This window comes from Hemicordylus capensis, chromosome 1 (genome assembly GCF_027244095.1).
Source record: "Hemicordylus capensis ecotype Gifberg chromosome 1, rHemCap1.1.pri, whole genome shotgun sequence".
NCBI lineage: Eukaryota > Metazoa > Chordata > Lepidosauria > Squamata > Cordylidae > Hemicordylus > Hemicordylus capensis.
The window spans coordinates 211,825,412-211,849,866 of record NC_069657.1 but is presented as its reverse complement, the minus strand read 5'-3'; the positions used below and the strand labels follow the sequence as shown (position 1 = coordinate 211,849,866).

At 42.9% G+C, this 24,455-nt stretch overlaps 1 protein-coding gene across 3 annotated transcripts in view; it reads left to right on the top strand.

The window, feature by feature from the left end:
* Window positions 1-24,455, top strand: part of STAT1 (signal transducer and activator of transcription 1) — a 44,371-nt gene that overhangs the window by 12,970 nt on the left and 6,946 nt on the right. For all 3 annotated transcript variants that reach the window (XM_053273480.1, XM_053273489.1, XM_053273495.1), the window contains exons 6-20: window positions 888-966; window positions 3,117-3,208; window positions 4,069-4,220; window positions 5,657-5,815; window positions 6,379-6,471; window positions 7,367-7,426; window positions 8,976-9,005; window positions 9,099-9,189; window positions 12,722-12,760; window positions 13,795-13,878; window positions 15,648-15,746; window positions 17,345-17,480; window positions 18,392-18,444; window positions 21,213-21,307; window positions 22,767-22,906. In XM_053273480.1, coding sequence (XP_053129455.1) covers window positions 888-966; window positions 3,117-3,208; window positions 4,069-4,220; window positions 5,657-5,815; window positions 6,379-6,471; window positions 7,367-7,426; window positions 8,976-9,005; window positions 9,099-9,189; window positions 12,722-12,760; window positions 13,795-13,878; window positions 15,648-15,746; window positions 17,345-17,480; window positions 18,392-18,444; window positions 21,213-21,307; window positions 22,767-22,906 — 1,402 coding nt within the window. The remainder of the gene's footprint in view (window positions 1-887; window positions 967-3,116; window positions 3,209-4,068; window positions 4,221-5,656; window positions 5,816-6,378; window positions 6,472-7,366; window positions 7,427-8,975; window positions 9,006-9,098; window positions 9,190-12,721; window positions 12,761-13,794; window positions 13,879-15,647; window positions 15,747-17,344; window positions 17,481-18,391; window positions 18,445-21,212; window positions 21,308-22,766; window positions 22,907-24,455) is intronic.

Sequence of the window (24,455 nt, the reverse complement as noted above, 5' to 3'; positions counted from 1 at the left end):
GAAAACTTTGCAGACCCCCCACAGCCTTTAAGAAGTCCCCCGAAGGGGCTACAGGTAATTAAAAAAAATAATATAATGTCACTGTACACATATTCAGATTGGCACTATGTACAGAGAATCAGGGCTTGTGAATACTGAGCTGAAGTTTATGAGCTAAGATTGTATCCAGTTGCTCTTACTTTGCTTCTTGTGATAAGTGAGTTAAATGTGATGTCTTAATAATATGGCTATTAATGGTGAGTTTGTCTTTGAATCAGTGTGAAATCCTTAGTATTAAGGCCCACTGGGAGTTTCTTGCTCTTTCTCTCATTTTTACTGTCTTTCTGAAATACTAGAATATATTCCAAGCAGTGACACAGTTTACTCTGCATATCGTTAAATTATTTTCAGAGTATCTGGGAAAAGTCAAATTCTCCATTTATTTTTAAAACTTATGTAATCATGATGCTACAATGAATAGCAGAGAATTAGACAGGCACTTCTTTTAGTTTTTCCAAGTACACCTCTGCATAATATTTGAGGATTTCATGAGCCTCAGCATACTGAAATTAGTAGTTCTCCAGCATCTTCTTGGTCTGGCTACGTCCACTGCTAAATAGTTTTTGAAATATTAAAAGATTAACAAGCTTGACTTGTATTTTTCAGCTGACTTTAAGGTAAAGTTATCTGAAAGATGGGTGTCAGATGTTTGGACAGGGGGTGCAATTTCAGTGCTTGCCCTAGGCGCTATTTTCCCTAGATACGCCTCTGATGATACCCATAATTAAGTGCTAGGAAAGGGGCTCCCTACAATAATGTTACTGTAACAGTTGGATGATCACTACGATTTTTTTCTCCCCTTGTTACTATATTAACATATCTAGTAAAAAAGCTTTTGTGTTTCCTAGGAAATAGAACAACTCATCAAAAATTTGGAGGACTTGCAAGATGAATATGACTTCAAAAACAAAACTTTACAGGTCAGAGGTAAGAAGTTTGAATTCTTAGTTATTCTAATTCAGTTGTTCATGCTGCTTGTCAGAAACTCTGATTTGAGGGCATGAGGTCAAAAATTCATGTAAGTCCAGAAGTTAACACTCAATGCATTTTGAGAAATTTCAGTTATTCTATTTATTTATTCATTCATTACATTTTTATACCTCCCCACCCAAAGGCACAATTAAAAAACAAGAATAAGCACCATTTAAAATAAACTGCTTAAAATTTGCTGGTCTGAGACTGTAACAATATGATTGATTGAACTGCTTAAAACAGAATAAAAACAAATTTAAAGCAGTTCAAAGTCTTTCAAAACCGATTAAAAATACTTAAGGACAATTTAAAAACCTTGGAAGGCCAGGCCAAACAATTCAGTTTTTAGGGTTCTCTTGAAGGCCAGCAACGAGCCCAGGCTATGGATATATGTTGGGCCCCAGCCCTCTTTAATTGTTTATTAATGACCTGGCCTCAGAGTTGAATAAGGTAGACGCCACTCCCCCAAGCTGGCAGGCCATTGGGTTCTGGTGCTCCTATATGCTGATGATTCGATCCTTTTGTCCCAGACCCGAATTGGTCTCCTTAGACTTTTGAGAGCGTTCGCCCAATATTGTAATGATAACCATCTCTCTATCAACTCTGCTGAATCCAAGGTGTTGGTGTTCTTGAACGCCAGGAAGGTTTACAGCTGGAGTATCAACCATTTTAAGATTGACCAGGTTTTAAAGTTTAAATATCTTGGTATTTATTCTCAATCAAACCTTAATTGGAAATTTCAGCGTTTACATGCGATCCATACTGCACGTTCCACATTATATGCTTTTCTTCATTTTTTTCTTCCCTAAGGGTGGCCAATACATACCTATGGCTCTCAGGGTGTTCCGAGTCAGGATTGTAGCTCAAATGCTCTTTGGGGCTCCACTATGGATTCAGGGGATACAGTCGGAGCTGGATAATATTCAGTCCAGATTTCTCAGAGCTATCTTTAGAGTGCCGAAATGTGTTTCTTAGGGCACTTTGTGTTTGGAGTCAGGTTCCTATTCCATTGTCTGTCGGGCTTGGGAGCTTATGTTAACTTGCTGGCTTAACTGTTGCCTTGGCTCTCAGGGATCATTGTATATTCAGCTTATGTAGAGGGACAATTTCCCTAACTCTTGGTTATCTGTGGTTACCAAAAAGGTGCTGAGTTTGAGGCTTTCTTCCTCCAGTTTATTGTCCCTGTCCCTTTACCAGCGCCAAGGCTATTATGACCCAACGTCTTGGAGACACTGAATACTAATGCCTTGTCTCCCTAGCGAATAGATGTTGTTCTCCCATATATCTTGGTATTTCCCTCCCTGCTCGAAATCATCCTGCTAAATATCTCTCCACGCTCCATCTGGTCAAATTGAGGTCAGCCTTTGCAAGAGCCAGGCTGAATGTCCTACCCTCTGCCTTGCTCCTTAGAAGGTTTTATAAGGATTCCTCTGTTTGGGGGCTATGTTCTTGTGGAGAGGGCTGCTTAGAAACAGTTGCTCAGGCACTTTTGTACTGCCCTCTGTTCTGCAACTCAAGGAAAGAACTATTGACCCCTTTATTTGTTCAGTTTCCAGGCAGGCCTGACTCATTTTATCTTGCTGATGTTAATGTGGGTATTACTAAACTGGTTGCTAAATTTTAATATGGGGCTATGAAACTGACCTCTTGTCATGGGGTTCTATGAGGCTGATTATGTATCTTTTAGTTATTTCATGCTGTATATTTATGCCTGGTAACAGTCTAAAGTTTTAATTTTGTTTGGCTTATGGCCATAAATCAAATGATTCTGATTTTGATATATGCTGGGAGTGCATTCCACAGCTTGCCTAGACTATAAGCTTGCCTAGGGGAACAGATGGAAGTTCTGTTATTCTGGCAGTCAAACTTGCCCCATAATACTAACCAAGGGAACACAGCTTACTGGTTTTGGCAGTCGTTCTGTCTTTTTGAAGAAGAGAGGAATGCATTATGTAAGAACAGAACTTGCTCCCCCACCCTCAATATCCTCAGCTGCTAGGCATATGATACACCTGCATGGTTCTGCAAGTTCTTCAGTGCCTTCAAAAGATTAAAATGCATGCAGCGTAGTTTATGCATCATTTCTGCTTTGATTTGTTCTGCAGAAGGTGAGGCCAACGGTATGACCCAAGATGACTATAGAAAGGAAAAAGTACAGCTCCATACAATGTATTTGCACCTTGGCGTCCTGAGACAGGTGATCTTTTGGTTTAATAGTGGCAAGCCCTCCTTAAGTTAACCTAAACTGTTGCCTGCTTTTTCTTTCTCTCACTCTCAACTGGATTTGATTGAGTGATTAAGTGCCGTCACGTTGGTATCGACTCTTAGCGACCACATAGTTTCTCTCCAGGATGATCTGTCTTCAACTTGGCCTTTTAGGTCTCTCAGTGGTACATTCGTTGCTGTCGTAATCGAGTCCATCCACCTTGCTGCTGGCTGTCCTCTTCTTCTCTTTCCTCCAACTTTCCCCAGCATTATAGACTTCTCAAGGGAGCTGGGTTTTTGCATAATGTGTCCAAAGTAGTAGTATAATGATTTTCAAATTGTGGGTTCTGGAGAAGCTTGAAGCTTCTCAGAAGCCACCCAAGAATGAATAAAAAAGAAAATGGATAGCGGCAGACATATTTCCCTGCAAGAGAGCTTGCCCATCCCTGTTTTGAATGAGTTCTAGGGACCATGATTAAAGCCCATTATAGCAAAGGGCTACCGTTAAACTGAATGGGATTGTTCAGCACCTTGTATGAGCTGATTGTGTGTCCTGGGTCACTCTCCACAATGCTTTGCAACACAGAGATGTTTACTTACGGAAAACGTGTTGTGGAAATGCTTCTCTGAATTTAGAATGTTTGAACATTTGTGGTTTCGCATATCTTTGAGTTTGCAATGTGGAAGATTTCTGTTGTTGGCTACATCAGTGTCTGTGGCTTGAGTTTTATTTTTTCTGTCTAATGGAATTATATTCTATGACTGACATTTGAAATACCTCTGCTGTTGTACATTGATTTTTAGAATGCAAATTCCTGTGTGTTTTAAACTGTGTGATCTCACTCACTTTAGGATGTGGTACGCAAAATAACAGCCTTGCTGAATTTAACCGAACGCACACAAAATGATTTGATCAGAGAAGAACTGGTTGAATGGAAGGGCCGACAACAAATTGCTTGCATTGGTGGCCCACCCAATGCATGCTTAGACCAGCTTCAAAACTGGTATGTCGCTGGGATTTTCTTGGCAGTGGGTGGGTGGGTATTTGATAAATAAAATAAAGAGAAAAAAAATAACATAAAGAGAGAAGCCTTGTATAGTATAGAGGACAGGGGATAATGTAGGATCAGGGGCGCTTTTGCTGGGCAGTAAAACAAAATTTGGCCATCCTGTTGGGTCAGGGTAGTTATGGGCAGCTTTATTAGTACTAGATGTCTTCTAATGCACCAGTCCACACCTTAAGGATGTGTGCAGAATCACAGCACAATCCTTTTAAAATTGAGGGCTTTCCCAGCCCTTTTAACACAGAGGAGAGCACGCCTATCCCTGCTGCTGCTGCTCCTCCACTCACCACCATTGCTGAACTGGCAGCACTCCCCCCCCCCCAGCTATCCGTGCATGCTGACCGCACTCTCCTCCTGCTGCCCCCACGCTGACCACGGTTGCTGACTACACAAATGTGCGGAGGCCATTTGCGTGCTGGCGCCGTGTGGGGGCAGAGAGCACCGCTGGCACACACTGATCACTGGGGGAAGCGTTGCCAGTTCAGCAATGGCGGCGAGCAGAGGGGCAGGGACGGACCTGCTCTCCTCTGCATTATAAGGGGCTGGGAAAGCCCTCGATTTTAAAGGGCTTGTGCTGTGATTCGGCTTCCGAATCATGTCATGGCACATCCCAACCACATCTCTTTATGTGCATACATGCAGCTGTGTGAAAGTATTTTATGGGCTCATCTGCCAAGGAGGAGGCTGCCAAAGGATTGGGGGGTTTGAAAGTGTCAAGTAAATGTTCAGTTTCGAAGACCGTGAGCAACACTGCTGTTGAGATCTTGAGCCTGCTTTCTTCTGTGTCTGAACACTACCTTTCTAGAGAAAGCAGACCCATGCATTGGTGACATCCAGACTGGACCAATGCTTTTGAATGGCCATTTTGGATGCCTCAAATGTGGTAAAATATTGGCTGCCAGATGTTTGATGGCAGCAGGGCATCTGAAGCATATCACGCCTATTTTGGCCCACATGAGTTAGCTACCAGTACACATCTAGGCTCGTTTTAAGGTGCTGGTTTTAATAATTAAAGCCTGAAATGATATGGGACTAAGTTGCCCTAAGACCACCTTCTCTCATATGAACCTGCTCAGATTTCAACGTCTTGCCTTGCTCTCTGGCCCACCATTATCCACAATTCAGTACAGAGATCTTCCCAGTGATGGGGCCTCATTTATAGAACTTCCTCCTTGGGAGACTAATTCCTTCTATAGCTGTTTTCAGAAAGCAAGTAAAGACATTCCTGATCTGGTGGAAGGCTTTTACTTGCCGGTTTTAATGTTAACTGTGATATTGCTTTTAGCATTGTTTGTTAACTGCTGTGGTTTGGGTTGTTTGACTTATTATGTGTTCTATAAGCACATAAAAGAAATATGTAAATTTTGTCACGGCAGGTTTACAACAGTAGCAGAGAGTCTTCAGCAAGTTCGCCAGCAGCTTAAGAAACTGGAGGAGCTGGAGCAGAAGTTTACATATGATTCAGACCCCATCACACAACACAAAAAAGGATTGCATGACCGGACACTGGGCCTCTTCAAGCAACTTATTCAATGGTAAACAATATTTCTTATGCTTGTTTGAAGCAGGTATTTTACTTGTGATAGCAGACTTCTCAAAGCAAACCAAGTGGCTGGTGCCATGGCAAGCCACTGTGCCATGGTGGCTGGTGCCACTGGCAGATGTTTCCAGCTGTTTACAGAAGTCTCTTGAGCTCTCTGGCCATTTGCAATAGTTTCTTGCAAATGATACATTTACAGCCTCTCTGCTGGTATCCCATCCAGCTAGAGGGGGGAAAAATCAGGGACAGAGATCTGTTGAACAAATGTGGAGTTGGGCTGATTGTTTTTTTTAAGCCCTAGGGATTAGCCATTTCCATTTGCATAAATTTGCAGTTTCCATTTGCATACTTACTCATGGCAAGGCAATTGTCAGGTCAGCAGGGGTAACTTGAAGGGTCAGTCCTCCTGGCTGTGGTATCATTTTATCCAAATAATTTGTAAAAAGAAGATTAAAAATAGATCAAACCTCTTGATGCCTTCTGGTGTACTTTTTGTTATACATTTCATACCCTCTTCCTGAGCAAAATTGAGTTGCCTGTTTTTTATTCCTTGTCCAGTTCATTTGTAGTAGAAAGGCAGCCTTGTATGCCCACACATCCTCAGAGGCCGTTGGTATTGAAGACTGGAGTGCAATTTACGGTAAAATTGAGGTAATTTTCTTTCTAAAAACAGGCATTGATTTGTGTCTAAGTAACTCTGGTCTTAAAACCCTGCTCCTTCTCTTTTTTGTAGCACCCTTTTAACATCACTTCCTCCTATCTGTGACCATACCACTTTATTATTAACACTTATATACCACTTTTCAACAAAAAGTTCTTAAAGCTCTTTCCATAGCTAAAGGAATGAGAAGATGGCTCCCTATCCCAGAGCACTTTTCAGTCTAAAAAAAACAACACCAAGGGAGACACCAGTGACATCCACTGAAGGAATGCTTTGCTGAGTTGAATAAGGATGGTTAAATATAAGAGAGCCATCACATTTAAAGTGCCTGTTTGCCCAGTTTGAAGAAGCAAACTATTTTGAAGAAACACACCATTTTAACTTAAACATGATGTTATAACTTAATTACAACACACCTTGGTCAAACCAGTGAGGAAATTGGTGCCCAAAGAGAGACAACTTTAGTAAAACACAAATTATTTTTAAAAAGAGGTTTATGATGCTAATCACATCTGTAAACTTCTGTTGATTCTTTATGTACTGTACTATCTCGCTTTCACCACCTACTTTCCTGATTCAGTGGATACATCGAGACCAGATTTCGGATTGCAGCTGTAAGAACATGATTGTTCTTACAAACATTTGTGCTATGTTTATTTTTAGTGAAACAAGTAGACATAGCCCCTTCATATGGGCTGGCATGGGTTATGTACAATCTTAATGTATAATGCCTGAACCACATTTCCTATGGTTATGTAGACAGAAGAGGTTTGGGAGGAAGTGTTATGCAGGGGCCTTGGAGACTGAAGAAGATGGGAGGCTTGTGATAAGAATAAAGTGCAATAATTTTATTCTGTGAGTCATCTGTGCTACTTGTTTTTCTAGATTGCTGGTGAAACTACAGGAATTGAATTACAAATTAAAGGTCCAGGTTGTATTTGATAAGTAAGTAACCTATTAGAATCAATTTGGATGCTAGATCTACGGGCCCATCCTAAGCATCCCGGAGAGGGGTCTGGGTGGTCTGCTGCCATTTAATCATGCCTAATTGACCATCAGATTACATTTATATTTAATTGTGTGATTAGGCAGCAGCAGGATAGTGCATTGGTTGGGTGGGGGAATATGAATACGACAAATATATTTATATACTGCTTTTCAACAAAAGTTCCTGAAGCGGTTTACATGGAAATAAAAAAATAAGATGGCTCCCTGTGCCCAAAGGGCTCACAATCTAAAAAAGAAACATAAGATGACCAGCAACAGCCACTGGAGGGATGCTGTGCTCTGGATGGATGGGCCAGTTGCTCTCCCCCTGCTAAGTAGAGACTCACCACTTTAAAAATGTGCCTCTTTGCTAACAGGGGGGACGTTTAGGCCGGCCAACAGATGTATAGTCTGAATCAGCACTTAGACATGTTGACCTTGTGCTCGAGAAGATCACTCTTGTAGACCCAGTAGCTGTCACTGCTCTGTTACTTGTGCTCTCTTCTGACTGTTTGTTAGAGCAGCCGTTATTGCTTTCCCTTTGGGCTACTACAGCCTCATAGCTTTCTTACACAGCCCTTTGTTTAGAGAGAAATAGTAGGTGAGGCCCGTCAATGACATGGCAAAGACATTTTGCATAGATTACACTTACAGGAAATTAAATATATGAAATAGAGTATTTTTGATCAATGTGTTTGTAAAAGGGAAGTAAAAGAATAGTTTGGAATTTGTAGGATTTGAATGACAAACATTATTCATTTTATTGAATAGTGATCATATATGGTAAATTGGAATCATCGTAAATTTGATTGTGAGACAGATCTACTTTTCTCGGACTTGATGTCATTTTGGAATTATTGATCTGATCATTGAGTGTTAAAAATCTTTTGACAATAAAACAGTTAAAATATGATGATTATATTCAGAATTTCCTTCTAAAAAACCAAAAACCTTTGCAACCATTCGGTGAGCATATTCCGGTGTAAAAAGTAGTGCATTCAGCTAATTTCAGTAGCAGGCACACCAGATAAGATTAAAGGAAACTTCACTGTGGTATCCCCTTCTCCCAACCACCCACTTCACCTATGTCAGTGGTCTGGCTTAGACATCACACAAAACCTGGATTGAACCACTGTACTGTGTAAACTTCTTGGTGAGCAAACCGGGAGTATGCAACCCTAGGAATCAGGGACGTCATACAGAACTGTATTTCGATCCTGGTTCCACGTGGCATTTGAACTGGGCCAAAATTACTTGAATAAATCCCCTGTTGCACCCAGTTTCACAATTTTCATTTTCATTAACATGGACTAAAAGGAAGGGCACTTCTCAAATTAAAAAGACATCCTCTTGCTACTAGAATGTATCTAGTAGGAATAAAACATAATCTGAGAATTAGGCATGCAATCTTTTTGTGTTCAGTTTTCCCCCCTCTTGATCAGTTCCCCATAAACATGCTTTGTATTTCACGTAGATCTGATATATTTTTTTCTTCTTTCCCTTTCAGAGATGTGAATGAGAGAAACACAGTAAGAGGGTAGGTTGACTCCCATGCTTGTGCATGATGCATTTTTGATAAAATGGCTTTGTCTTGCAGATTCATTCATTCATTTTACTTTTCCAAATGCAGATTTAGAAAATTTAACATCTTGGGGACAAATACCAAAGTGATGAACATGGAGGAGTCTAATGGAAGCCTGTCAGCAGAATTCAGACACCTGGTGAGAGAGATTTAATTTATTATTCTGACTTGTGAGATCACTTCCTGAGACTGCATTTACCATGGACATTGTTTATACTTTGTGGTTCTGATATTTGTGTAAGGAGAGAACACAGTCCATATATCCATTGCATCCAGCAATCTGTCTGTGTTTCAGCTTCTGCAGTTTGTGTGGTGTGTGTATGTGTGTGTGTGTGTGTGTGCGCGTGCAAGCAGGCACAGGTGCGTGCAGAAAATCTCAGTCCTCAGCAATTTTTGCAGGATTGGTCTGATTGGAAGTTTTCTGTGGTTTCTCTTCATCATTCTCTACTTGTGCCCCTCCTCTTTCTCCCCCCCCCCTTTTCTAGTGGATTTGTAGCTTCTTCTTTGAACCCCCGCCCCCCTTCATCTCTTTATAAAGGGAACTTTATAAATGGTAGACATTATTTGGGGAGGGTAAATGGGCTTCTTTTCACCCCCTTTACAAGTAACATACTGAGATCAGAAACAGGGTTGCCTGGGACAAATAAAGATTTCATTCAATGACTCTGCTGCTGAATATCCGAATCTTGACACCACAGTTAAATTTCTAGGCACCATGGCTCCTTGGAGCCTTGGATTTGTCAAGTTTTGTGCTAAAGTGTTATCAAAGTGTGGATACTGTATATGGCTGCCACATCCCTGAGACCACGATGGCATCCCTCCAGTGGCTGTTGCTGGTTTCTGTCTTAGGTTTCTTTTTTCGATTGTGAGCCCTTTGGGGACAGCGAGCCATCTGTCTTCTTTATATACATTTCTCTAAGTCATACCTGTTGCTAATCCCATGTGTGGCAGCTCTTGCAAGAGTTCACGAGTGAGGGGATGGGGAGAGGAAAGCGACAGTGGATGGCCAGGACAGCTGGCTGGTGGGGGAGAGAAAGCAGCGGCCAGCAACTGGGGGGCGGGGGAGAGAGAGCAAGTGTTGTACATTAAAAAAAGAACAAATGAACAAAATGAACTGGGGCTGACGTGCAGGGGGTGGGGGTGGAGAACGAACTGAGGCTGACCTAAGACTAAACTGGAACATTTAGATATGGGAAGCAAGATGATGACGCTGATTAACAGCAATCCATTCAAGAAGCACAGCTGGGCACCTCATGTGGCAGCAGGGCAAACATAGGAGACAACAACAGCCCTTTCTGTCCCTTGCAGTCCCCTCAGGCTCCATCGACTCACCACAAGGCCCCTTTGTGGCTGCCCGTTACCCTGGCAATGAGAGACGCCTACAGACCCCTCTTGCAACTGCTGCTGGGCCGAGGAGAGTGGGATATGGGGGAAGGTGTCCGATGCTGCGGGAGAACCAGAGGGTTGAGAGGGCAGCCAAGTGTGCTCACCTGCGCCCCTCCAGAGTGTGCAGAGCTGCAGCGCGCGGCCAGTGCAGGGGAGCCCTTAGAGCCTGGCAGGGAACCTCCTCCCCTCTGCTCCAGACTAAAACGAGAGCTTCTAGGGCTCACACCTTCCTATAAGGAACACCCACTAGCTTCAATCTCAGAAGTGTCTGTGGGTCCCTGCAGTGGTTGGCAGTAGAGAGCCTCCCTGCATATGTTCAGAAGCACTTTTCCCTCAGTGGGTGACAGTAGAGAGCCTCCCTGCATATGCTCAGAGGCTTTCTTTCCCTCCATGGGTGACAGTAGAAAGAACATCTCTCACTCTTTCCCTCTTCTCTTATTGTTCCACATGTTCTAGGATGAGCTTGGGCACTGGAAAGGTCCTAAGGCTCCAATTTAGTACTTTAAACCTACACTTTTTTCTTCTTCCTCCTGTTAAATAGTGGCAGCACCCCGGAGAAATAAATTTTATCTATCTATCTATCTATCTATCTATCTATCTATCTATCTATCTATGTCACATAAAGGCCAAAGTGCATGTCAGAAAGGGGAAAAGAGGCACAATTTTTGTCTCATATGGTAGATTTCTGCAAGATAAATAGTGACTTTTGCGTTAAAAGTCCTATCCTAAACGTATTTCCGCCCGCCCCCCCCCCCCCAAGAAAGGTCTGTTTGATTTTGATAGAGTTGACTTCCAAGTAAACATATTTAGAACTGGGGCTGAAGGGACGGTGGGGAGGAGGAACGGACAGGGGCTGAAGGGAGTGGGGGAGGAATTGCGGAGAACAAGGGAGCAGAGCTAAAGACGGAGTCAAGACAGGGCTTACAGATGTGCTCTCGTGGACACTGTAGAGCAGCCACGAGTAGAAGAACATCTAAACAGGGCTGCTGCTGGCACTGATGCTATTTATGACTATCCTCAATAGGAAGCTGATGGCTAGTTTCACCCAAAGCTTTGTTCTGGAGAATCCAATATATTGGCAGCAAATTCCAGAAGAGTAGTTGTGTTTCGTCAGTTGCATCAGAAACAACCATGAGTCTTCCAACACTTTCAAAACAATTTTGTTGTAGCCTGAGTTTTTGTGGTTAAAGTCCACTTATGAGACGTAAAGGAGCTGCTTTCTAATGAGAGTGGCTTTGGATGTGAAAAGCATCAAACAACAAACAGAACCATAAAGACAGTGGGAGTCCCTTGCACTTAATGCATCATGTTGAGTCCAAAGCCACCTTTAGGCAGATTATAGTGAATTCTTCTTTGAACTTTTTGGGGTAATTGTGAGGGTTGCCTGGGAAGCTTCATGTAAGCTTGGCACAAAGATGGGTGCTCGTGAATTTGCCCAGTCTATGTGAGAGTAATTGAAGTCACCCATTATTACAGATCTGTCTCTCTTTGACGTTTCTCTGATTTGCTTCTCCAACTCCAGGTCACTCTGCGTTTTGATCCAGAGGGCAATTGCACATCCCTAGTAACACATTTCCTGTCAGTCCTCATATTGTCACCCATCAGGATTCTTTGGAGGATGCCAGTCCTCCTAGGTTTTCTAGCTTATTGGATTCAACCGACTGTTCTAAGGCACAGTTGGGCACATAATAAGGAGACTTATTCTTCTTAAGTCTCCTGGGTAGAAATGCCAGTGCTCCTGTTTGGTTTGGTTTGGTTTCCTGTACATCTGAGAGTTCAGTCTGGTCTATCTTGAGTCTAGGGGAGGCCCTTCTGTGCCCCCTTTCTATTTTTCCAACATCCTGTTAGTTAAACTATTTTTACGTGAACTAGATATTTTGACCTAGAAGGGGTTCCCCCTGCACACACCCCAGAGGAAATAACTTGTTGATAAGACCTTTCTCCAGCATTGGGAGGAATCGCCCTTTCTCTAACTTTCAAAGTGGAGTAACCACTTATGCTACATTTGGTATTCTTTTCTGTTTCTTTAAATTGTGATTTTACCTTCTGACCGAGAACACAATAATGAGAATGATCCTCAGTCAGTGCAAACTTTCACATCAACTTATTTCTCATTTCTCTATAAGTTGATGGATTTGGGGTACAAAGAAACTTCCCTTGGGATGTTGCCTTTTGTCTGCTTATCAAAAGTAGTGCCATATGATGCGTTGGGAGTCAAATGTGATATTTGTACCACACTGAAAAGTGTTAGTATAAATGCCATTGAATTATTTTCTTGTTTGCAGCAATTAAAAGAGCAGAAAAATGCTGCAAGAACTAATGAGGTAAGAGGAAACTAGAACTATACAACTTGCCTTCTTTGATTTTCTTTCAATTAGACCACATGACTTATTAAAAACCTACTAATGGGCCAGACCTCCTAGGATCACTAGCTAAGAAGATCCTCCTGCTTAAACCTTGTAGAGTATTTGATACGTTATAATCATTTGTGTGTGTTTGTTGAGGTCTTAGGATAGAGATTTGGGCTTAGCAATGGTTGCTAAGGGAAGAATGTAGAGATGTGCAGAGCTGGTTTGGTGCCTCCTCTGGGAAGCGCCGAACCAGCTTGGGTGCCGGTGTTTGAGCTGGTTTCCTTTAAACAGCGGGTAAGGAGCTCTTTACCTGCTTGTCTGCTGCCGTGCCACTTTTACAACAGCAGCACCCACTCTCCAAAAGGCCGCACACTGCTGTGGAACTGCACCGCAGCCACGTATGACCTTTTGGAGAGCAGGTGCTGCCGGTGGATTTGAGACACACTTAGCCTTGACATTTGATAGATGTTGTTATAAGGTAGAATATTCTTGGTTTGTTCGTTTACTTAGAGTTAACAAAGATGGATTTGTCACCAACCTTACCCTGCAAATGATGAGATTGATATTGCTTAGATTAGTAAATAACTCCTGCTTAACTGGGCAAAGAAGCACATTTTAAAATTGGCATGGGGATAGCAACTGTCCTTGTTTGGCCCAGCACCATGTCCCACTCAGTGGCTGTTGCAGGGTTGTCTGTTGTCTTTCTTTTTAGACTGTGCACTCCTTTGGGGTAGGGAACCATTCTGTTCCTTTGGCTGCATAAACTAGTTTGTGAACTTGTTTTGTTGAAAAGCAATATAGAAGCGTTCTTAATAATAATTGCATAATGATATACTTTGGATTTTCTAAGTATATAATTATGCAATTATTTGCAAAACAACTTCATACACCATCTGTATGTTGTTCTGATATTACAGATGGCATTAATGGCTTCTAAGCTATACAAAGCTTTTAGATATTTGAGCATAATTAAATGTTCAAAACGTTGCTGCTTGTTCTGTTTTAAGGGACCGCTAATAGTCACAGAAGAACTCCATTCCCTTTGTTTTGAAACTACGCTGGAACAGAGTTCACTGATAATTGATCTAGAGGTAAGTGTGTTAATAGAGACAAAGACATCAAATGGAATATTATCCACATTGTGAAGGACTACGTTAAGTATTATTTTCTTCTAAAATCCTTTGTGAAAGTGTAAAAAATAGAAACGTTTAGCTGGCACTAAAGGCCAAACTGCATGTTGCACACAGGTATGTATAATAGTACCCGTATGGACTCATTATAATAAGAAAAGCCACCTGGGGGCAGGGTGAAAAACCTGGGCAGGACTTGGGGTGGGGAAAGGGCTAGGATCCCCCCTATCTATCTATCTATACCACCCAAAACTTGCACATCTGGGTAGGGATGTGCATGAACCTGTTTGGGGCCCTTTTATGGACCTCAGAACACTGGGCAGTTCAAAGGCGGGGGAGATAACTTTAAGAGCGGGGGAGGTTATCCCCACCCAACGCACTTCCCCTGCCGGCGTGCGCACTACTTCAGGTTCAAGGAGTGGACGGGGCAGCAAGGAGGTACACTGCTGCACCGCCAGACCATTTTTCCCCGTGAGTGCTGGCAGGGGAAACGCCGGGGTGGGGGAGTTAAGTGCACCCTCCCCTGCCCTTAAAGTTATCCTCCCCCCGCCTTCAAACTGGCCCCCACCAGTTTCGTGCACATCCCTATCTCTGGGCAGTTTACAATAAAACACAATTAAATCAAAACACAATTAAAATGTTAACACAATGTTAAAAAGAACCATTCAAAAATTGTACATCTAATTAAGAGCCTTTTAAAAAGTTCAGAGGTGGGGCCTTTTAATTAGCCAGTCCAGTGCTCTGTTGCAAGATTGCTTTGAATTTGGTTGACAGTACAGGGGCACAAATTGTAAATTAGTAGGTCCCATTGAATGTAGTGGTCCTTGCTTCTGAGTAAACATGCATGGGAAGCTGTTGGGCAAGGGGCCGTAATAAACACTCGCATAAGTATTGTTTTTACCGTTAGTTGCTTTTCACAGTTAGCTGGCACCCTTTCATTGGGTTCGTGAACTGGTAGGGGTGGAGGTCCAGCCATCAGCATTGCTATTCCAGTGCACAGTTTTTGCTTTTATTGCAGGGCGAGTCTGGGGAAGAGGCTTACTTATCCTTGATTGGTCTTAGACTGGTTACACGGCTCTGCATTTTTGTGTTTTATTTTTGAAATAGTAAACGGGAATAGCTTTGTCCTGCACTCCCAAACAGTGCAGGGTGAAGACATGAAGCTGCCTTCTACTGAATCCAGCCATTGGTTCCCCTGATTAGCAGCAACTCTCTCTTTGAGAGCTGGGGTCTTGTCCAGGCCTGTGTGAAGATTGAACCAGGGACCTTCTGCTCTACCACTTTAGGGTTAAAGCACAATCCTCTCTTTCCACCTCAGAGCTAAAAGAATGCTGTAGGGTGGAGTTGCCTCATTGTTCTTCCCCTGTACTCCCTGCCATTTAAAAAAATGTATTTAATCAAATAAAGTTGTAGTAGTTCATATATGACAGTATCTGTTAATATCCTTGCATGGTGAATATCCAGTCATGCTTTGTTGAGTCTCTAAGGATGCCATCCTGAACTTGCTTACTAGGGAGTAAATGTCAACTGGGTACAGTGAAACTTACTTCTAAGTCAGCATGCATTGGATTGCACTACACAACAATTACATTGGTGATGAAGTAACACTTTTGTGCAAAGGATTTATAGCATTGCGTCTCACCTTTTGTGTGTGTATGTGTACTTTAGTTGATTTGTACAATTCATACATTAGCATTTGCCTAACTTTCACCCACAATCTTTCCTTCTAGACCATGTCCCTTCCTATTGTTGTGATTTCAAATGTCAGTCAGCTGCCGAGTGGATGGGCTTCGATTTTATGGTACAACATGCTGACTAATGAGCCCAAGGTATTTTACCAGGCAACATTTGTGCAAGAAAAAGAAGGCTGAAAGTGTTAAAAGGAACTCTGCAGAAACTGAATGACATTAACGCTATTTTGCAGTTGAACAACAATGGCTGTCTTCAGACATGATTCTAAATCATGATTTAGTGTTAGAAGCAGCATCAGGCTCCCCTTGTACGTAGAAATTAGAAGCTTCTTGTCCTAGTTTGCAGCAAACCATAGTTTATGGTTGCATCTGAATATGACAAACTCTGGTTTAGAGATGTGCGCGAATAGATTTCTGTGATTCGATTCAAGCTGAAATCAAATAACAAAAACTCAAATCGAAAATGGCCGGCTTGGCCAGCTGTCTCAACAAATCACTCTTGAATCACTCAAATCAATTCGAGTAATTTGTGGCCTGTTTTTCCAGAGAGAGTTGGGGAAACGGGCCTCAAAATGGCACTATTTTTCCAGGGAGAGCTGGTTTACCAATTTGGGCTGCTGGGTAGACCAGCCAGCCCTCTATTCCAGACTTAGCATATCAGACCAATACTCCGAGGCAAGCTGATGTGTTAAATCCAGAGAGGATGGCTGGGTCTGCCCACTGACCCCAATTGGTAAACCAGCTCTCCCTGGGGAAAAAAGTGCCATTTTGAGCCCCATTTTTCCAGCTCAAAAAAAAGAGGTAATTCTACTTGAATCAGGCCCTTTATTTTAAGAGTGATTTGATTTGAGGTTGAAACGCTCAAATGGGCCTGATTTGACCCAAATTGATTTGAGGTCGAATCACTTTCCCCCTCTCTACTGTGGTTCTCCGGTGGCTCCTGGTATGCGTTCTAAATCATTGGGAAGGTGCTGCCACCTGGATTAGTCAGCAGGATCAGCAACTTGAAATGACTACTCCCAGGAAGAGGGGAACTTCTGCCTTCCCAGACCAACCCCACAACCCCAATCTGTATCCAAACCAAGTCACTTAAAGCAGCAAGTTATTTCACTTGAGGGGGGGAAATATTCAGTTGAGTTTTGGTTTTTTTAACCTGAATGCAATTCCTTTTAAATTATTTCCCCAAAAGCAGTTTTTCATCTTAACATTTTTGGAATTGTCAAGGAATTCAAGTATTCCTTAATGTCTCACAACTCTCGATTTGTTTTTTCTTTATATGCATATATTTATACACACACACACTCTACAAAAGTTTTTTAAATTTAGGAATTATGTCTATGATCTGGATTGTATTCTCATTGGTTTCTTTAGTGGTGGTACCTCTATTTCATTTACATTAGTAGGTTTTCATACTTCCCCCATTTTTAATCCTGTACAAGCAACCACTATTAAAAAAACAAAACAAAAACTGAAATACAATTATCAATATTAGTAACATAGGCAAATTTTGGACCTCCGGTGCTTCCTGCTGCTCCATAGGCCATCCCAAAATGTTCCAAATCGTAGGAACAGCTTGCAGAATGGGATGGGGTGTGACATTCAGAAGAGTGAGTGGGTTAGGGTTTAGAAATCCTGCTGCATTTGTGGAAACGCTCCATGTAGGATTTTGAATCCCAGCCATTTCACATTCAAGTTCTAAACTTGTTTTCCTCCCATCATGTTGTTTTCTCTGTTAGAATTTGTCCTTCTTTCTGAATCCACCATGTGCAAGATGGTCTCAGCTTTCTGATGTGCTGAGCTGGCAGTTTTCTTCTGTCACAAAAAGGGGGCTCGACACAGATCAGCTGAACATGTTGGGGGAGAAGTTGCTTGGTACGTGAAAATTCCCCCCCCCTTCTTATTGTGCTTGCCTTCACAACTTTTTGTGAAGTCGCCAGTTCCGTGCACATCCCTAGATAGGTCCAGTTGCTCTCCCCCTGCTAAATATAAGAGAATCACCACATTAAGAGATGTCTCTTTGCTTAATTAGCAGGGGTGGACTCTCTCCACCTGCACACATGTGAAATATTATTCTACGTGTACATTACTCAGTATGTTGTCGTGTGTGTGTGATCTCATCTTTTTCTATCCTGCTTTAACAAATATGATCAAGGTATCATTATATATTTATGTATTTTAAAACCCAATTCATTTAAGACAATAAAATCAATCCTAGCAATGCAGTCATCAGCATTATTAAGACCATCCTAAAGTAATTTAAGAACAGCAGAGATCATTTACCAAATGCCTGTTGGAATTTAAAGGTTACAAGTGAGTTGCCCAGCTCTTACCAAAGGCTTGGTCGCATGACTGGTCGCATGGCTCTTACCAAAGGCTTGGTCGCAAGCAGATACCAAAATAGAATTGTATGGTTTGGGTGGCATACTAAAAGCCAGTGTCTGCAGAGTCACTGTGCACCAATGAGAAATGCACAGTGGTCACTGCATGTGCTGCCAGAGCAGAAGGGTCATGCGACACTGCCTTCATTCGTTTTGTTGCTTCTCGGAACATTGCCTTCATCTCTGTGGCCCGCCCCCTTTCCTTCTGCCGAGAGTTTTCCCTGGAATGCTTTCTTACACATTATCACTGCACAAACAGCAATCGAAACAGGCATTTAACTTTAATTTTTGTGCTGGGCCACAGGATTTCATCGCAACGTTGTGCTCTGAAGAGGTATGTAAGCTGAAGTAATTACTGTCTGATAAGTAAGTAACATTTCCATTTGATCACTTTCCCCCTTTTAGGTTTCGGTAAATGCATTCCAGATGGTCTCATTAGTTGGGCAAGATTCTGTAAGGTAGGGACTGCTATTTTTAGCACATTAAATGGAGCAGAAGTCAACCAAAGTAAAGCAGTATTTGGACCAGTGTTCCCTCTAACAGGGATTCCCAGATGTTGTCGACTACAATTCCCGTAATCCCCATCCAATGGCCATTGCAGCTGGGTATTATGGGTGCTGTAGTCCATAGCATCTGGGAATCCCTGTTACAGGGAACACTGACTTAGACCCGTTGATTTTTTCAGTGAAAGAATGAAGCATGGCTTTCCCTTTCTCCCATCTAAATCAGTGGACCTGAATGGTGCTGAACTTTGGCTGTATTGCAAGTAAAAAGCAGTTTTGACCTATGTAGAGCAGAGCATTTTTCACCCGCATGCATTTGTTTCTTATACTGCTCTGAGGTATTTGCTCTGATGAGCAGACAGTACAAAAGATGGAGACAAGAGAGGATGCCCACCACTTAGTTCTCTTTCCCCCCTACCAGCTCCTCACTTGGCTGCCCTTTGTGGCAGAAGTTCTGCTGGGCAGCTAGGCACTGCAGTGAATGAAAGGCCCGCCTGCTCCTCCAACAGAGGGGTCCAGAAGACCTGCTCTTCCTCAGATACAGCTACTCTGGCTGCTCTGAAGAAGAGCAGCCTGCACTTGGGGGAGGAGTCGAGCCGCTGGATCGCTCTCTAGAACAGGGATTCTCAGCATTGGGTCCCCAGATGTTATTGGACTTCAACTCCCATAATCCTCAGCCCAGTGGCCTTTGGTTGGGAATTATGGAAGTTGAAGTCCAATAACATCTGGGGACCCAACGTTGAGAATCCTTGCAAGGAACATTTCATTCACTGTAACGGCTGAACGCATTGCTGTGCATTGGGCTGAAAGAGGTGCTGGGGGGGAGGCAGGGAGGGATCAGTAATGCCAAGAGGGAAAACAGCTGTGTATATGGAAGGGGGTGGATCACACCTAGTATTAGCCCAGGCAATAGTTGTTTTCCTGTGTGGCCCTGCTACCTAGGATGGGGGCAGACTGTAACTTTTAAGAGAGATGGAGGCGGTCTATGAAAGGCAACTGGCCTTGTGCCCCACTTGTCATCTCTGGTCAGATGGGGCTAGTGAATTAGTCGCTAGATGCCATGCCTTTCTTGAAGCGAAGTGGAACTTCTTAGATTACTAGGAGCTTCAAGGGAAAACAGGATATATTTTGGAAACAAAGAAAAATATATATCCAAACATATTTTTAAGCCACTGTGGGAGTGTGTAAATCTATGAACAGAGACTAGAGGAATGAATATGCAATTATGCCTCCGACATACCTCTTTCAACTATTGGAGGCCTGGAGAAACCCTTTCTTCTGTGGCTGATTCAAAACAACTACCGAGCCTCCTGTTTTCACAACTGTATTATGTATTGTATTGTTTTCATCTAGTCATCTTTTTAGTTGCCAGCAGAGGGCAGTAGCTAGTAAAGAAATCTAGAGTTGCTTCCTGCTGAGAGGTGTAACCACAAGCAAAAGCCAATTTCAGTGGTAGCATAACTGACTCATTTCTGGGAGCAACAGGCTAGACAGGAAAAAGAAGATGGATGGGAAAGGATACCTAAGGGAGGATTCTTGTAATCTCAAAAAGTCAGCCAGACTCATATCTGTACGTACCTAACCATCACTGGAGATGTACTCTTACCATGCACTTACTGCTTGTGTTTTTATTAAAATTCGTTTATCACTAATAGGTGAGGTGCTGTATCCAAATCATAGCAGTAATGCAGTGTGTTTGGGGTACGTTCCACTTTGTAGATTGTGTGGGTAGGTTCTTGGATTGATAAGGTGGGGATCAAAAGATGATCACTTGATAAAAATAGTGGTGTCCATGGGGGCAGATGAACTGGGGGTGGTGGAGTCAGAGCAAGAAAGAAAGAAAAAATACAGATGGCAAGATTCAGAAAGTACTTTGCTAAATTGCGGATGAAGGAGAGGCAACTTGTCAAATAGTTACATGGGTTTATTCTTGGAAAATGCAGAGTTCTTTCCTAACCTTTTTACATGGAGGTGCTCTGTGGACACAAGCTTCTTCAGTGGTTCTTATGCATTGGACCTCCCACAAGCAGAAGGGATCCTCGCACATTTTTACGAGGATCCTTCTGTGAATGAAAGGAGCTTGCAGCCACAGAACGCCTGCACATGAAAAGTTAGGCTTAGGCTACAGTCCTAAAAGTGCAAAGGGAGCAGGCAGTGTGACACGGTTGCTCTTTCCTCCCATCACCCCCACCCCACCCCACCCCCGGGTTTCTTCGTGAAGCTGAGCACAAGGATTGTACTCCACCACCTTGGAAAGATTGCCTTCCTTTTGCTTGCATTGCTTCCAGACCTTGCTGTCTCTCCCCATAAGGCAACATCCGCCACTCACACAGGAGGAGAGATCAGGTTTGCATGCAGGGATTTTGTTCACTTTCAAGTGCATGCAGTAATCTGGATCATTTTCAGCAGCAAGGTTGAAAACTATACATGGTTCAGTTTTAGTAGTTGTTTTTGGCAGTCATTCTCCTTTCCAGGGCCTCCTGACGCCAGTTCCTTGCTGCCTTTGTGTATGGCTGGGTATATCTCTCATATAAAATAGCACAGAGCCCTGAGAACTTTGGGTTTATCATGGTGTTGAATAGATATATAAACATTGAAAAGTCCAAAAGAATGGCAAGGAAAAAGGAAACTTTAAAATAAATGCTCTTGAACATAGTGAATACAAGTTTGATTGCAGCCAGATAAACTGGAAAGTCTGAACACTTTGTCATGTTTACTTTCAGGAAAACATAAATGATAAGAACTTTCCCTTTTGGCTGTGGGTGGAAGGGATCCTTGAACTTATTAAGAAACATCTTCTTTTCCTCTGGAATGATGGGTAAGGATTTCAGGGGGTTCTATTGGGAGGAGATTGTTGGAATCCCAGATCAAAGGAATTTAAGGAATCTAGATTACAGTGGAATCTTAATTCTAAACACTGTAACCGGGGCTGGGGGCGGGATTGCAATTTTGACCATGTTTCAGTTTGATGTCCTATTATTAAAGTGGTAGTGGCAATCAAAGTGAGGCCAAATGAAGCTGACATGGAAGAAAAGCAAGTCATTCCTTCACAAACAACTTGAAATAGTAACTCAGTTTTTGCAGCACAATTCTATGCATAATTTACTCAGAAGTAAACTTACTATAATTGTGCCTAGGATTAGTCTTACAGTGCAATCGAAGCAAGTTCCATTGAATAAATGTGTAGGGTTTACTCACAAGTAATTATGCATAGAGTTATAACCTTAATGAGTTAGCAACTGTAATGCTTTCTACCATGAAAGCCTGGTTCTCGGGCTGAAAACAAGCCATGTCACTCTAGTTGGATTTTGAGGACTGCATTTTCTTGCAGGGTTCTCCCCCCGCCCCCCACATTTTCCCCCTGAAGTTTTCTGTTTTTAAAATAAACTGTGAACATATGTGTAAGAAACAAAACAAACTTGTAAATCAGAAGAAGCCAAAGTATTCCAAAGCAAATGTAGAAACCTCATACAAGAAATAGTCTCTACATCAGACGATTGTAGCCTCTTATCTACAAGAATGTACTTTTTTTCTTAAATTCACCTAAGCTTGTTTTCATTACAGAACATAGATAATGAGGCTATTCACACAATGGAGGAAAATCAGGCTAGCGGAGGCTAGCCCAGCCTTCTCCCATCGTGAGAACCACCCGGCTCACCCGCTAAACTACCCCTGCCCTTAAACCAGGTTTGCGGAGCGAGCGCTCCGGTTTTTCTAATCGTGTGTTGCCGTGGTGCGGCTCTGCACCGCGGCAACTCACGAGTAGATCCATGACCGGGAGGCTGAAAAGCAGCCTCCGGCTCGGGGGTCTCTCCAGCATGCCCTGCGCGCTCGTGCAGGGCATGCTGGAGTTTCTGGGAGCCGCGCAACCTCCGAACTCCCAAGCCCCCGCCAGCTCCGTGGTGGAGCCAGCAGTGGTGCGGGCGGCCGCTGTGGCAGTCCGAAGCAGATTGACTGCTCCTCTGTGAGGAGAGCAGGCTAAGCCCGCTCTCCCTGCTAACCCTCTCCAGGCGGCTCCCACTGATCGTGGGAACCGCCTCGGTGAGTATGGGGCTTTCCAACGAAATTACATAGCGAAGGTTAAATTGCCAAAATGGTTATGGATGTGGAGGAAAATGTAACCAAATAATACTGGGTTCCGATATTGTGATAGGCTAAATGTGAGCAGCTGGGTGGAATTTGTGAGACTTTAATGGTGATTTGGGGGTGTGTGTGTGTGTGTGCTTTTTTTCTTTCTTTTGTGCAGGTAGATGTTAATGTGCTTTTTACCATTGCAGAAGTATCATGGGCTTTATCAGCAAAGAGCGAGAGCGCAATCTGCTGAAGGATAAGCAAAGTGGCACATTTCTCTTGAGATTCAGTGAAAGTAGCCGAGAAGGAGCAATCACTTTTACCTGGGTAGAAGGGCCGGCAAACGGTATGGAAAATTTTATATTGTACTCACCACCACCCCTCCTTAAAAAAAAAAAAGCCTGTAAACTAGTTTGCTTTCATGTTTGGTGGCAGTAGACATCCAGTGTGTGTGTGTGCGCGTGAGCATTTGGAAGTAAATCTCACTCTGTGATCAGTGGAGCCCTGAGTAGTGTGCAGTTTAAGAACATAAGAAAAGCCCTGTTGGATCAGGCCCAGGACCCATTTAGTCCCACATATTGTTTCTCTCAGGGACCCACCAGATGCCTCTGGGAATCCCACAGGCAAGAGATGCAGGCATGTCCTCTCTCCCGCTGTTGCTCCCTTGCTTCTGGTATTCAGAGACCGACTGCCTCTCAGCCAGGAAATAGCCTATAGCCCTCAAGACTGGTAGCCGTTGATAGACCTGTCCTCCATGAATTTGTCTAATCGTCTTTTTAAAGCCATCCAAGCTGGTGCCCATCACTATATCCCATGACAGAGAATTCCGTTATTTAATTCTGTGCTAATGTTGAGGGCAAGAGCCATTTTGTGGTTCGTTTTTGTGGGAGAGGGGAAAGAAAAATGTGATCTTTTGGGTGGGCTGCAATTTTAGATGGGGGGGGGCATTGCTGAACAGTTGGGGACACAGAGCATGGTAGGGCACTCCCCCCCCCCCATTTTCCCCACCTTCATTCCTTTTTAAAATCTTTTTCTGCTGCCCCAGGAACTTAACCCCCCCCACCACCATTCCCATTGCCCTAGTGCCTTGTTATCCACAGTTTCACTATCCGTGCCCGCCGGCCATGGAATGGAACCCCTGCAGATAACAGGGTTCTCCTGTACTTCCGTCTGTACTTCCGTTTGTCAGTCCTAAATTTCCAGGCTATCAGTTTCATGGGATGACTCCTGCTTTTAGTGTTGTGAGACAGGGAGAAAACCCTCTTTTTATCAGGCCCCTGCTTTAACATGGGGTGGTTCTCCATACCATGAATAAATGCAGCTGCTGATTTCTACAAAAAGTCTTCTTTTTGGAACACACCTGGACAGTTTGATTTGGTCAGCTGGCAACTCTATTGATGCTAGATCAGTCTCCTGTAAAACTGGAAGCAATAGTATTGAAATGGAGTAATTAACCTTACTGTGCCCCTTTCATATTCTCAGTTTTTTCATTATATTGCTCTGCAAACAGTGAAAATCTTGTTTGCCAGGGCTGTTTGTTGTACGCGTGTGCTGTAGAATAGAGGATGTGGTATTGACCGTAGAAATCAGATGCCCAGGAATCTCCACTTCCTGTATTTTATATATGTTTCTAGTGTTCATGGTTAAAATATGCCTGAGTGTGTGTGTGGACCATGAATCTACTGGGAAGCCAGGAAGCTGGCCCAATTAGATTGCCAGTGCCTGGGAGAAGCTCACGTGACTAGCAAAGCCAGGATAGAGTACACAAAGGAGTAAACATTGCAAGAGGAAGTAGGCAGATTTGATCAGTTTGCATAATATATAGAGATTGCGGAATTTAGTCTTCTTCTTGCAGAATATAGAGTGAAAATATGAAAAATAATTTCGTATTCTAT